Source organism: Phascolarctos cinereus, unplaced genomic scaffold (assembly GCF_003287225.1).
Source record: "Phascolarctos cinereus isolate Bilbo 61053 unplaced genomic scaffold, phaCin_HiC Scaffold_3;HRSCAF=262, whole genome shotgun sequence".
NCBI classification, from domain to species: Eukaryota; Metazoa; Chordata; class Mammalia; order Diprotodontia; family Phascolarctidae; genus Phascolarctos; species Phascolarctos cinereus.
In genome coordinates this window covers 1,370,344-1,384,410 of record NW_027555736.1, presented here as the reverse complement: position 1 = coordinate 1,384,410, position 14,067 = coordinate 1,370,344, and the positions used below count along the sequence as shown (strand labels likewise).

The window sequence follows — 14,067 nt, the reverse complement described above, 5'->3', positions numbered from 1 at the left end:
GGCTGTTACTATGTACAACGTTCTCCTGGTCCTGCTCCCTTCACTCAGCATCAGTCCATACGAGTCTTTCCAGGTTTTTCTGAAGTCCACCTGTTCAGCATTTCTTATAGCACAATAGTATTCCATTATGTTCATATACCACAACTTGTTCAGCCATTAGCCAATGGATGGGCATCCCCTCAATTTCCAATTCTTTTGCCACCACATATAGAGCTGCTATAAGTATTTTTGTACATGTGGGTCCTTTTCCCATTTGTGTGATCTCTCTGGGATATAGCCCTAGAAGTGCTTTTGCTGGCTCAAAGGGGATGCACATTTTTATAACCCTTTGGGCATAGTTCCAAATTGTTCTCCAAAATGGTTGGGTCATTTCACAACTCTACCAACAATGTATTAGTGTTCCCATTTTCCCACATCTCCAACATTTATCATTTTCCTGTTTTGTCATGTTGGCCAATCTGATAGGTGTGATGTGGTATCCCAGAGCTGTTTTAATTTGCATTTTTCTAAGCAATAGTGATTTAGAGCATTTTTTCATATGACTATAGATGGCTTTAATTTCTTTATCTGAAAACTGCCTGTTCATATCCTTTGACCATTTATCAATTGGGGAATGACTTGTACTCTTATAAATTTGACTCAGTTCTCTACATATTTTAGAAATGAGGGCGTTATCAGAGATGCTGGTTGTAAAAATTCTTTCCCAGTTTTCTGCTTCCCTCTAATCTTGGATGCATTGGCTTTATTTGTGCAAAAACTTATCAATTTACTGTAATCAAAATTGTCCATTTTGCATTTCATAATGTTCTCTATCTCCTGTTTGGTCATGAATTCTTCTGTTCTCCATAGATCTGATAGGTAAACTATTCCTTGCTCTCCCAGTTTGCTTGTAGTATCAGCCTTTATATCTAAGTCCTGAACCCGTTTTGACTTTATTCTGGCATATGGTGTGAGATTTGGGTCTATGCCTAGTTTCTGCCATACTCTTCTTCAGTTTTCCCAGTGGTTTTTTTCAAAGAGTGGGTTCTTATCCCAGAAGCTGGGGTCTTTGGGTTTCAAATACTAGATGACTGTAGTCATTGACTACTTGTCTTGCATACCTAACCTATTCCACTGATTTCAGCACTCTGATTCTTAGGCAGCACCAGATGGTTTTGGTGATTGCTGCTTATAGTTTAAGATCTGGAATGGCTGGGCCCCCTTCCTTAGCATTTCTGTTCATTAATTCTCTTGATATTTGATATTATTTTTTCTGGCTCTCTAAAATCATTGTTGTTGTTTGATTGGTATGGCACTGAATAAGTGAATTAATTTAGGTGGAATTGTCATTTTTATTATATTAACGTGGCCTACCCGTGAGCAACTGATATATTTCCAGTAGTTCCTGGGTTTGTCTTGTCAGGTAGACTCCTAAATATTTCATAAGGTTTACAGTAACTTTATTTCTTTGGCTAGGCAGTGGGGTTAAGTGACTTGCCCAGCGTCACACAGCTAGTGAGTATCATGCATCTGAAGCTGGATTTGAACTCAGGTCCTCCTGAGTCCAGGGCTGGTGCTCTATCCACTGTGCTGTGCCAAGCTGCCCCCTGTTTACAGTAACTTTCAGTGGAATTTCTCTACCTCTGGCTGTTGGGCTTTGTTAGTAATATATAGACATGCCCTTTTGCATCTTTAGATGCTACCTACTAGCTCACAGCCCCGATTTGAAGCCCTCCCTTGTAACAAATCAATAAAGTCAAGCAGAACAAACCGACATGTTGGCTGTGCCTGTGTGTGGACGTCCCATTCGGCACCCGTACTCCACCACCTCTCTGCCGAAAGCGCTGAGTTAGGCTTCCTCCCTGGTGCTCTGCGGTCTGGCTGGGCCTCCTGGTCAGTTAGAGCCTCTCCAGGTTTTCCCGTCACTGTGGTGGGCATTGGGGCGGGGGGTGGTGCTTTGTTCTCCCGCCCCTCGGCTTCCCTCTGCTTCACTCTGTGCACATCTTCCCTGGCTTCTTAGGACTTGTCACATCCCACAGAGCTGTGAGGCTCCATTACCTCTAGGCCCTTTTGAAGGCCAGACGGGGAAGGAAAAAATCAGGCCGTCTCCTGACTCCCTTAGAATCTGACGGTCACTGGGTCATTGCCAGGCTGGGGAGCCTGGCCGGCATTGCCCAGTGAGGTGCAAATCATCTGACTTATTCACTGGCTCGTGTGATTGGCTGGAGCTGGTGGCCAGAGTGGGGTCAGCGGAAGCTTTGAAGTAACCACTTTATGGCCAGGAGTAAAACACAGTTTTAAGTGTGTGCCTGGATGGACATGTGTGTGTACATGTGTGTGCATGCATATGCATGTGTGTATGTGCATGCATGTCTGTGTCGGTATATGTGTACGTAGGGGAGGGAAGCTTGCTAGATGTGGGGAGCAGGAGGCAGTTTGTGGTTATGGAACACAGGGCTATGAGGGGAAGCTGGATGGCCTATTGTGGGGGGTGGGTCCCAGCAGGGTGTCCCCAGTCAGGAGCTGGACAGAGCCTGGGTTCACCACCCTTGAGGTTGCTCCTGATTCAGGGTCCTGAGATTCTGAATCCCCAAAGGCTGATTGTGGACAGCCCAAAGAATTGGGACTCCGTTTGCTGAGTCCTGCCCCAGGGAACTCCATGTACGGTGTCCAGAGAACAGGTCCTTCCCTGTGCTAATTGCCCTGGCAGCCAGACTGCAGCAGGGCCTCCGGCAGGTACATGGGGTCATTGAAGGAGCTTCCCCTGAGCGTCAACACTGGCCAAGTGAATGCTCCTTCTCAGGCTGCAGCACGCTATTATATGGGCAGTATGTTGAATGCATGCATGTGTGTGCATGTGTATGGGTGCATGTGTGTGAGACGCTGGCCTGGGCAGGTGTTTCAGCTGGACAGGAAACTGGCGCCAGCACAGAAGAGCAGATCAGGCTGGATTGCACTGGGGAGGCTGGACAGCTTTGGAAGTGACCCCTGAGCCGGCTCTACCATCACTCTGGTGTCAAGCTTCTCCCAGGCTCACTGTCTAGTTAGGAGGCCGGGAGCAGTGCAATTTCAGAAGATTGTAGGTCATGCCGAGGGTGGAGCCACCCCGGTGGACATGCCACCCTAGCACGTGTGTGTGTGTGTGTGTGTGTGTGTGTGTGTGCATGACATCATTAAAAGATTTGGGTGACTGGGAGTGGAAACCCAGCCACGTCCTCAGGGCACAGGGCCACCTGGGTGGATGTCCTCTTTACTGGACTTTCCATTTCCTGAAACTGTAGGATAGGGGTGGGGAGAGGGTTGCTTCTAGCTAGAAACCTACACTCTTCTGCCGCGGTGGAAGGAGGACTCGCGCTCAGGGCATCATGAGTCCGTCTGAGATGTGAGGCCTCGAAGGCCTCTCCTGGAGCTGGAGCCACGGCCTTGTCATCCTAGTGGTGATCTTGTTGGGCACAGGTTGCGTGAGATGACTGCTAGGGCTCCTCCTATTCCGAAGGCCTCTGGTTCTGTCATCTGCCTTCATGGGAAAGATAGATGGGGACAGAAAGATGTGGTACAAGCATGGCCTTCTTCTTAGTGACTCCTCTCTTTCCGAGGGCTCACCAGCCAGATTCCTCAGGTGGTGCTTCCCCAACGCGGCTCTTCCTCACACCTTCATGGCCGTGGCGACAGTGGCAAGGGCTGCACAGCGTTAAGGGCGGTCAAGGGAGAATGGGAGCCCGTGAGGATGGCAGAGCCAGAGTTGCCGCTGACCTCAGAGCATCAGGCTCTCCGCTGTGTTATTCTCTGTCCCCTTCCGACTCAGTCTTCTCTGATTCTTTGCACCAAAATGTCTTCTGACTCTCATGATTCAACTTGGATTTCACAGTCGAAAGGCCTTTCCTGGAGAATTAGTAATGAGCTGCAGGCCATCTGAGGAGAAAGAGATGGAACTCGGTGCAGTTAAGAAAAGCGAGCATTGCCTTTGGGTCAGTCCCAAGTCGTCAGGGGCTCAGGCAGCCAGGGGCAGGAGCCTTGCTCTGACTGCCCACTGCTTCTTGCTACCTGTGGGCAGAAAGCACGGGGCTGGAGGCCCCCTGGCTCCCCCTCGTCTGCTTTGTTTGGGGGAATGAAGACGATGCCCTAGATCTGTATTCCTGCTGTGTAGAGGCCCAGCTGTACTTAGGATGCAGCCGCAGAGAACAGCGTGAAGGCCCTCCAAATCTGGGTCAGGCATTCAGAATTCAGGGGCGATTTCCCCCCGCCAAAGTTATTCCTCTCTCTGTTGAAAGCAGATGGATGGTAGCCCCAGAGATGTGGTGACACTGAAGGTGGGAGCGGAGCGTCACTTGTCCCTCTGTAGCTGTGGCCTCGTTTTTAGATGCGGAAAGTATAGCCCTGCTCCATTGGAGGAGCATTATTCAGTATGTCCACGAACCAGGCACTGTGCTGGGCCCCGGGGATACAAACACAAGAAGCAAATCGTCCCTGCCCTCCTGTTCTGCCAGAACAGACAGGGAGGAGGACAGAAGGGTCTGTCTGCAAGGAGGTAAACACCAGGAATGCCAAGCCATTTCAAGCAGGAGACATCAGGGAAGGCACCCTATAGGAGGAGGAGGCACCTGAGCTAGGCTTGAAGAATGCTAGGGATTCTAGGAGGCTGAGGTGGGAGATAGAATACAGGCCTGGGGCATACCCGGCAGGCCAGTGTGACCAGCCTGGACAGTTCTGTGAAGAAGGCTAACACAGAGCATGGCTGCGAAGGCAGGCAGGAGCGTTGTGGGCCAGGCTGAGGAGTGTGGCAGAGAACCACGGGTGACTTCTGAGCCAGGAAGTGGTGCGGGCACATGGCTGCTTTGGAAAGGAGATTTTGGTGTCTCTCTGAAAGCTGGCTTGGAGAGGGGAGGACCCAGAACCCGAGAGCGGCATGGGGACTGGGACGGAGTGACTGGGGGTGGGCAATGACCGTGAGAAAGGGGGATGCAGTGGTGCCATGGTGCCTGGCACGCGGTTATAGATTGGTGGGTCACGTTCATTGTATACCCTGCCGTCCCATGGCTATCTCATGGCTGAGACTTAAGGAACAGCTTCACAGAGCACACACCCAGAGGCTTGTGGCCGAAGAATGTGGCACCGTGGGCGTGTCCCCAGACACCGAGATGTGGGCCACAGCCACACTTCTTGTCCCATGGTGACTGGTCGAGGCTTTGGTCGTCATTCCCAAAGATGACCTGGCAGAATTGCCGCAGGACCGTCTGACTTGGGATACAGACGTGGCCAGGCACTGGATCGGGCGGCGGCAGGGTCACCTTGCCAGCACGGTCACCATCTAGGACACTCAGTGATGTTCCTGAGCACACTCTGGGTGCATCACTGAGGCAGAGCTTTTCATGAGAACAGAGTGATCCCTAACACTCTCCCTGCCTCTGACCCCTGGCCCGGCCCACCCCAACCTCAGGCTAGGGAGGGGAGCCCTGGGTTCCAGGCCTGGTGCTAGGACTGCATGCATCCCTTGGCGTTCTGACCCTCAGTTACCTCGTCTGTAAGATGGGGACGATCACATTTGCACGGCCTTCCTCGTAGGTGGGGGGAGCTGTTGCAGTCAGCAACAGCTGGCCTTGCTTTGCTTGGGGTGGAGAACTGTCTGTTTTGTGAGGGGGTGAGTGCCGGGGGCTCTCTGGAGCCAGCCCTTGGGGGAGGAGCTTCAGGACCCCCTCCAATCGAGGGTGGCCACAGGGCGGGGCCTCCCTGCCCAGGTTAGCCACTGGCCTGTGGCCAGCTGTCAGCCCAAGTCTCTATAGAGGTCTATTTTTAGGTCCATCTCATGTGATGGAAAAATCTGGGATCTCAGCTGGAGCCTTAACATTGTGACAAGCTGGTAAACGCTGGCCATCTCCCCAGTTCCAGCTAAGTCTGCAAGAAAAGAGATGAAGGGCCTGCCCTGAGCGCTAGCGTCTTAGAAAGGGATGCCCCGAGACCCCAGGAGGGCCCCTGATTCCGGGTGGGGTGGGAGCTTGCCTGCCGTGCTCACGGGCACACGCCTCCTCCTCGCTCGGGGCCTTTGTCCTGGTTAGGAAGCTGCGGCCAGGAAGGATGGGTTGGTTATGACCCCCGGGGCTTTCTGATCGCTTCTCTTGGTCTAGGAGGGACTTCATGACCGCACTGGCGCCATTCTCAGAGGGCCATCGTCTTCTCTAGCCACGTTTCCTTTGGGAGTGCCCCAGGATGGTGGCTGCACTAGCCCAGCCTTCGAGGCCTCGCCTTCCTCCCTCCCCCCTCCCCTGCGCTGACCCCCGTGCCTCCCGCACCCCCTTCTGCCCCTTCCTCCTTCCATGGACCTTCACTCACTGTGTGTCTCCTGGGACAGGTCACGTGACCTTTCTGGGGCGCAGTTTTCCTACGAGGAGAATCCGTCTCCAGTGTCCGGCCCAGCTAGGAGTCCTGGGCTCTCCCCGAAGCTCACTGCAGTAGGTGGGCTTCTTGTTGGGCCCCTTCAGCCCCAGCTGGTGACTTAGCTGTGCGCATGATGCCCGCCCGTCAAGGAGGCGTCCCCGTGCCCCACATGGTGCCGGCACGCAGTAGGCCCTCGATAAATGTCTGCCACAGTGACTGTGAGCTTGTGCTGGGTGTAGATGGCCCTGTCGCCTGCCAGGCTCCAGCCCCTGCAGATGCCTGGATTCTTTGCTGAGGCAAGGAGGGCTGGGCATCAGCAGTCTGGGGTTGATGCTTCGGCCATGTAGGAGCCGTGGCTGCTCGCCCAGCCCGGGTCAGCTTCTGATGGTCTCCTCCTTGCTTTTCCAGATTGTGCACACGCACAAGCCGCACTTCATGGCCCTGCACTGCCAGGAGTTTGGCGGGAAGAACTATGAGGCATCCATGTCCCACGTCGACAAATTTGTCAAGTAAGTGTCCGGACAGAGACTTCATGTGGGTGGGGTGCCCAGGAATCCTGGGCTGTGTGTGGGGTCCAGTATTCACAGATCTGATCCCAGGGCCTGGCCATCAGAGGACACCCTCCCTTGGGCCAATCAGACCCCCTCCCATGGGCCAGTGAGATCCCCTACCATGAGCGAGTCAGACCCCTTCCTGTGGACTGGCCAGCAGAGGACTCCCTCCTGTGGCAAAGTCAGATCCCCTCCTGTGGCCCAGTCAGACCCCCCTCCCATAGGCCAGCCAGCAGAGGGCCCTCCTCTTCTCTAGGCCATACTTTCTGTCCCGCTGGAGGACTGGAGCCAGTTCAGACACACAAAGTGATGATGTGGCTAGCCCTGATGTGCTAGATGTCCTCATGCCGCTCACCTTTTTGCAGGGAGCTCGTGGTGGCTGGGAGCCAGAGGCCTGCCCACCCGCTGTAGCCTGGCTGCATCTGTCAGCTTCACAGAGGGAGACCCTCCTTCCCCAGACCATCCATTTCCAAAAAGTCTAGCTGGGGGTCGGCGAGGGCCTTCCAGGTGCGCTTGGCCAGGCTGAGGGTGGCTCTGGGCCCTGGACATGGGGATGGAGGCTGCAGAGCCAGGGCTGACCCTCCCGACAGCATCGGGTTTATCCAGTGGCCCATGAGCTTCCTGGGAAATGAGGGGAGAGCTGTGTTTTCTGAGACCTTGTGCTCCATCTGGTGGGTTGGGAGCTGGCCCAGCTCCCAGTGTGGCCGCCTGCAACCTGGGGGTGGGGGGAAGTGCTCAAGGGGGTGTCCCACAGGACAGGCGTGGCCAGCGGGGTGTGGTGTGAGACCTGGCAGGAAGGGGAGCAGGGTCAGGGGACAGGGAGTGCAGCTGAGCCTCCCTGCTGCTGCCGGCCTCTCATTGCTGCCCTTCAGAGATAGGCGTTGTCCCTCTAGGCCCAGAGCTCCGGGCCCTGAAGCTGCTGAGGTCCGTACCTGGCTCCCTGCTCTGTCAGGCATTTGGCGGGGACTTACAGAAGCTTGTGTCTCACAGATGCCATAGGCAGCAAGCACACCAATTCTTTTTTTTTTAATTCCTTTTATTTATTTCATTCAATATTTCCCAATTACATGTAAAAAAAAATTAACGCTCTTTAAAGATCTTTTGACAGTTTTATTTAAAGTTCTGAGTTCCAAATCCTGTCCTTCTCTCCCTTCTCCCTCCCTGAGACAGTAAGCAATCAGATGTAGGTTATACGTGTGCGATTATGTAAAACATTTCCATATTAACCATTTTGTACAAGAAGACTCTAATAAAAGAGAAAAAAGAAGGAAAGAAAGTGAAAAGTAGCGTGCTTCATCATGAGTCCTTTGGGATTGTCTTGGGTCATTGAATTGCTGAGAAGAGCTAAGTCACTCATAGCTGATCGTGGCACAACGTTTCTGTTACTGGGTACAGTGTTCTCCTGGTTCTGCTCACTTCACTCAGCCTCCGTTCACATGAGTCTTTCCAGGTTTTTTTCTTTTTTTTATATACCATCCTACTCATCATTTCTTACATTACAATAGTATTCCCTCACAATCATTCCCCAGCTGATGGACATCCCTCAGTTTCCAATTCTTTGCCACCACAAAAAAGGCTGCTATGAATAGTTTTGTACATTTCCCCCTTTTCTTCACATTTCCCCCTTTTCTTCAATCTCTTTGGCATGCAGTTCTAGAAGTGCCATTGCTGGGTCAAAGGGTATGCACAGTTTTATGGCCTTTTGGATATAGTTCCAAATTGTCCTCCAGAAAGGTTGGACCAGTTCACAACTTCACCAACAGTGCATCAGTGTCCCAGTTTTTCCAGATTTCCTCCAACATTTGTCAGTTTCCTTTTCTGTCATATTAGCCAATCTGATAAGCATGAGGCAGAATCTCAGAGCTGTTTTAATCTGCATTTTTCTAATCAATAGTGATTTAGAGCATTTTTTTCATGTGATTATGGATAGCTTTGATTTCTTCTTCTGAAAAGCATCTGTTCATATCCTTTGACCATTTATCAGCTGGGAAATGACTCTTTATAAATTTGGCTCAGTTCCATATATATTGGAGAAATGAGGCCTTTATCAGAGAACACTTGTTGTAACATTTTTTTCCCGGTTTCCTGTTTCCCTTCTAATTTTGGCTGCATTAGTTTTGTTTGCAAGCACGCCAGTTCTTGATGACGAAGCTGGAAAGCACTAGCGGACTTTGCCGTGTTGCCTGATAGCCAGGGTCAGCCAAGAAAGCCCGAGGAGGCACAGAACAGTGAAGGGAACACTGCTGCTGCAGCAGAACCTGTGTTCAAATCCTTCCTCCGACTGTTGGCACCTGTGTGACCTTGGGCAAATCACTTAGCCTCCTGGGCCTCAGTTTCCTTTTCTATAAAAGGAAGGTACTGAATTAGATGGTTCTGTTCCTGCAGTCCTAATGGAGCTGTATGGGAACTTAATGACTCCATTCCATGCCAGCCACAGATGTGGAGACTGAGCCAGGGGAGGAAGCTTTCCCAGGTGAGGAAGCTTTCCCAGGTGAGGAAACAGGCAGAGAAAAGCGGCCCAGCTGGGACTCAGAGCCCCCAGCTGTCTCTGTAGACAACTTGCTGCACAGCCGTCTTGAGCCTTGGGCTTTCAGAGTGTTCAGAAGCACGGGGAGGCCATGGGTTGCTCTGGAGACTGACTCCACTTTGAGGCCTCTTCAGGTTGGGGCAGGCTGCCCCATCATTGAAGGGCTGCCTCAATATGGTCCCAGCCCCATGATATCAGAGCCAGGGGGGGTCTTTGCCAGTTGGCTCATCGTACAAATGAGGAAACTGAGGCCCGGAGGGAATCTGGCTGCTGGTTCCCTGCGCCTTTCATGGGGACCAGAAGCCTCCTGCCAAAAGCCCAAGGGTCGGTCCTTTCACTGACTGACACTGCAGCCTCCCTGAATAATGCAAACACTGCCCCTGAGCTCTTTGCCTCAGACCCGGTGAGCAGCCACAGGATTCTGTCTGCTGTTAGGCTCCTCCCAGGAGAGCCTCTGGCTCTGAAGATAGTGAAACAATGCCACCTGCTGCTTGCCACTCACTAGTGCCTGATGAAACCTGTGATCTCCTAGTCTTGCTGGGCAGAGCAGGAGTAGCCAGCCCCGGGACCCAGAATGCCCAGGGGTGATTCCCTTTGGTCTGTGCAGAGAGCAGGCCCTCCAGCCTGGGGGTGCATCTCTCCTCCTCCATAATTCTAGGAAGCAGAGGTGCCCAGCAGATCTGCACCCCATTAGCATTGGGCAGGGGGGCAGGATTCAGGCCCCCATCTCCCACCCACAGGGCCAGTGTGTTGGAGAGGAAGCAGGGAGATGTGGGTGGGTCATCCTATGGCCCTTCTCTTGGGTCCGTCCTGGCTTCAGGCTTTTCCTATAAAGCTTCACCATCCCACCCCTATACCCCCTTCCCCGTACTCTAGCTCCCCAGGTCAGGTTGGGGAACAGCAGTTCTGATGAGACCGGCAGAGCCTGTGGGGTTGGGTGCTGGCTCTCACTGGCCGTATGACCCTGGGCCACTCTCTTCCCCTCCCTGGACCCTTTCTTTATGTGTAAAATGGGCGGGGTGGCCCAGGAGGCCTCTGGTGCAAAGCAGCCAGTATCTTGGAGGGGAGGCCCTGCTGGGACACCTGCTCATTTTCCTGTGCCAGGCTCACCCGTAGCGGCAGGTGGGATCTCCTTTGCCTCCATTCCTTGGTCCTGTGGGGGAGGGGACTGCAGGCTAGAGGCTTCTACTGTGGAGATGAAGAAACTAGGTCCCACAGCTTTGAAGGGGAAGAGATAGGATTCAAACCCAGGTTTCCCTGATTCCCTGACAAAGTCAACCACTTTATAATGTGCTCAAGGCAGTAGTGGCACCATGAAGAGAGCACAGTCCTGGAGTCTGGAAGACTAAGTACAGATCTGGTCTTAGATACTTACTAGCTGGGGACCCTGAGCAATTCCTCTCTGCCCCAGTTTCCTCATCTCTAAAATGGGCATAATAATGTGGTAGATGTGAGGATCAAATGAGATTGTGTTTGTGAAGTGCTTGGCCCAGTGCCTGGCACACAGTAGGTGCTTAATAAATGCTCTTATTTCCTCCCTACTGCTCAGCCACTTGGGGTGGTCACTGTTGGTGATTCCTGGCATGTTCAGTCTCTGTCCAGTCCCCTGCCCCCTTGCTACCTTTTGGATAGGCTGGGGAATTCTAGCTCATTGAGCTGGATGGGGCCTGAGAATCATCCCATTTGACCCAGAGAGGGAAGGGGCTTTGCTTGGGGCTACACAGGATAGGGCTGGCTCTCTTCATAGATGCCCCACTGCTTCGTTAGGACCCCCAAAGGCCTCCTCATTCCCCTCCCCCTGGGTGATTTGTGGGACTGAACGCAACTACCCACTGTCCTTGAGAGCCCACAGCCATGAGGGAAGTGGTGGGCTGGTCACGTCTGGACAGTGGGGCAGCAGCAGGGAGGAAGGGGCTGTGCCTGTAGGCGGGCAGCCCCTTGGCTATGCAGGGGAGGTCAAGAGAAGCCCAGGTTGCCTTGAGGACAGAGCCCACTTGCCATCCCCCTGGTCCCCCCTTTACCTGCCCCCCACCCCATGACAGCGCCTCTTGTGGGGCCCCCTGGGAAGCCTGGCTTCTATAGGATGCATGACGATGGCCTCAGCCCTGCCCTGCCTGTTTGCGGTGAGGAGCTCCATTTGTTCATCCCTAGGCCGGACTTAGATCCTCAGCTGGCCCCCAGTCCCAGCCATGGCTCTTCCCCCACCCCCCGACCCCCACCTCATCACGTCCTGGATCCTCAGACCTCTCTCAGACCTTGGGACCCTTTTCCAAACTGACTTTCCCTGGTACTTTGAAGTGTCTCCAATGAGGAGGGGCCCAGGCCCACTATCTCCTCCCTCCCACCAGGCTGCCCTTCTCTGGCCTCATCCATCATGCTCCTCCTTCAGCTCCCCTGGGAATTTTGTCTCTAAGCTCCTTGAGGGCAGGGACTGTCTTTTGTCTCTTTTTGTATCCCTGGTGTTTAGCACAGTGCCTGGTACATAGTAGGTGTTTAATAAATGTTTACTGACTGATGGACTGATCCCAGGCACCGACAGCAAACTGACTTCTTGTCCTGAGCTCAGATTCTCATTTGACTTTCTATTCATAGACTTGGATCCTCCAATATCCTGCTAACTTAAAAAAAAAATCACAATAACTTTCTAAGTCTTTGCAGGCTTGTAGGCCCTTAGGGGCAGACCCATTGGGCTACATCTTCATTTCTTAGCCAGCCTCTGGAGGCTGGGTGTGAGCAGCGTCTGCCTTTGGCTGAGATGAGGAGGAAGAGCATTCCAGGCAGGGGTGACAGCCGAGGCAAATGCCCAGAGTCTGGAGACAGGGTGTTACATGTGAGGAACAGCCAGGAGGCCAGAGTTGTTTGACCACACCATATAGAGCTGTGTGGAAAAAGCTAGAAAAGGTAGGAGCAGGGCAGTTTATGAAGGGCTTTAAAAGCCAAGCAGAAGATTTTGTATTGGATCCTGGAGGTTGGTAATGATAGCTGTCATTTACATAGTGCCAGAAACTAGACTAGTCACTTTGCAAATATTATCTCATTTAGGAAGGAGCCACTGGAGCTTATTGAGTAGGAGGTGATGTGATCAGACCTGAGCTTTAAGAGGATCATTTTTGCAGCTGAATGGTGGAGGGACTGGAGAGGGGAGAGGCTTGAAGCAGGTAGACCCTCCCAGAGACTATTGTAGTAGTCCATCTCCAGGTATGAGGTGAAGAGGGTCTGCCTCAGGGTCGGGGCAGTGTCAGAGGAGAGAAGAGAATGTACTAGAAAGATGCTGGAGAGGTGAAATGGAGGAGAGATGCTGGAGAGGCAAAATCTACAAGAGATGCTGCACAGGTGAAATCTACAAAAGATGCTGCAGAGGTAAAATCTGCAAGAGATTCTGGAGAGGTGAAATGGATGAGAGATGCTGGACAGATGAAATCCACAAGAGTTGCTGGAGAGGTGAAATTCACAAGAGATGCTAGAGAGGCGAAATGGAGGAGAGATGCTGGAGAGGTGAAATCTAGGAGAGATTCTGCAAAAGTGAAATCCACAAGAGATGCTAGGAATGTGAAATGGATGAGAGATGCTAGAGAAGTGAAATGGACAGGCCTTGGCACCATATTGGATATGGGGGGTTGAGAGTGAGGAATCAAGCATGACAGTGAGGTTGGGGGACTGGGAGGATGGAGGGTACCTTTAACACTAGGGAAGTTTGGGAAGAGTGAAGTTTTTTGAGGAAGGAGAGGAGGTAATGAGTTGTTTTGGACACATTAAGTTTGAGATGCCTATGGGATAATCCAATTTGAGATGTCCAAGAGGCAGTTGGAGATGGGAGATTAGAGACCACCAGAGAAGTTAGAGATGGATGAATAGATCTGGGAACCATCTTCATAGAGATAATAATTGAACACAAGAGCTGAGGCCTGCCTGATACCAAGAGTTGGCAGGCATGACCCAGATAAAGATTTAGCAAAGGAGACAGAGAAGGAGCAATCAGAGAAGTAGGAGGAGAACCAGAAGAGCCAGAACGATGTGTTGAAAACCTAGAGAGAGGAGTATCCAGGAAGGGAGAATGAGCCACAGCATGACTACAGAGCTCAAGGAGAATGAAGAATGAGAAGAGGTCATTGAGTTTGGCAATTAAGACGTTAAGGCAAGCTTGAGGTTCAGGGGGCAGCTAGGTGGTGCCATAGTGCACCGAGCATTGGGCTTGGAATCAGGAAGACTCATTTTCCTGAGTTCAAATCCAGACTCAGACACTTAATAACTGTGTGACCCTGGACAAGTCACTTTACCCTGTTTGCCTCAGTTTCCTCATCTGTAAAATAATCCAGAGAAGGAAATGGCAAATCACTCCAATATCTAAGAGTCAGACATGACTGAAATAACTGAGCAACAACAAAAAAGCCTTCTTGATCCAGGCAGCTTGTGGCGCAGCAGATAGAGCACCAAGCCTGGAGTCAGAAAGGTGTGAGTTCAAATCTGGTCTCAGACACTTACTAGTTGTGTGACCCTGTGCAAGTCACTTCAACCTGTTTGCCTCAGTTTCTTCATCTGTAAAATGAATAAGAGAAGGAAATGGCCAACCACTCCAGTATCTCTGCCAAGAAAACTCCAAATGGGGTCAGGAAGAGTTGGACGTTCAGCCGTCCAACA

General features: G+C 52.0%; 1 protein-coding gene across 4 annotated transcripts in view; it reads left to right on the top strand.

Moving 5' to 3' along the window:
* INPP5A (inositol polyphosphate-5-phosphatase A) overlaps positions 1-14,067 on the top strand; it is a 250,977-nt gene that overhangs the window by 93,141 nt on the left and 143,769 nt on the right. For all 4 annotated transcript variants that reach the window (XM_078150679.1, XM_078150677.1, XM_078150678.1 and 1 more), the window contains one exon: positions 6,760-6,860. In XM_078150679.1, the coding sequence (XP_078006805.1) occupies positions 6,760-6,860 (101 nt within the window). The remainder of the gene's footprint in view (positions 1-6,759; positions 6,861-14,067) is intronic.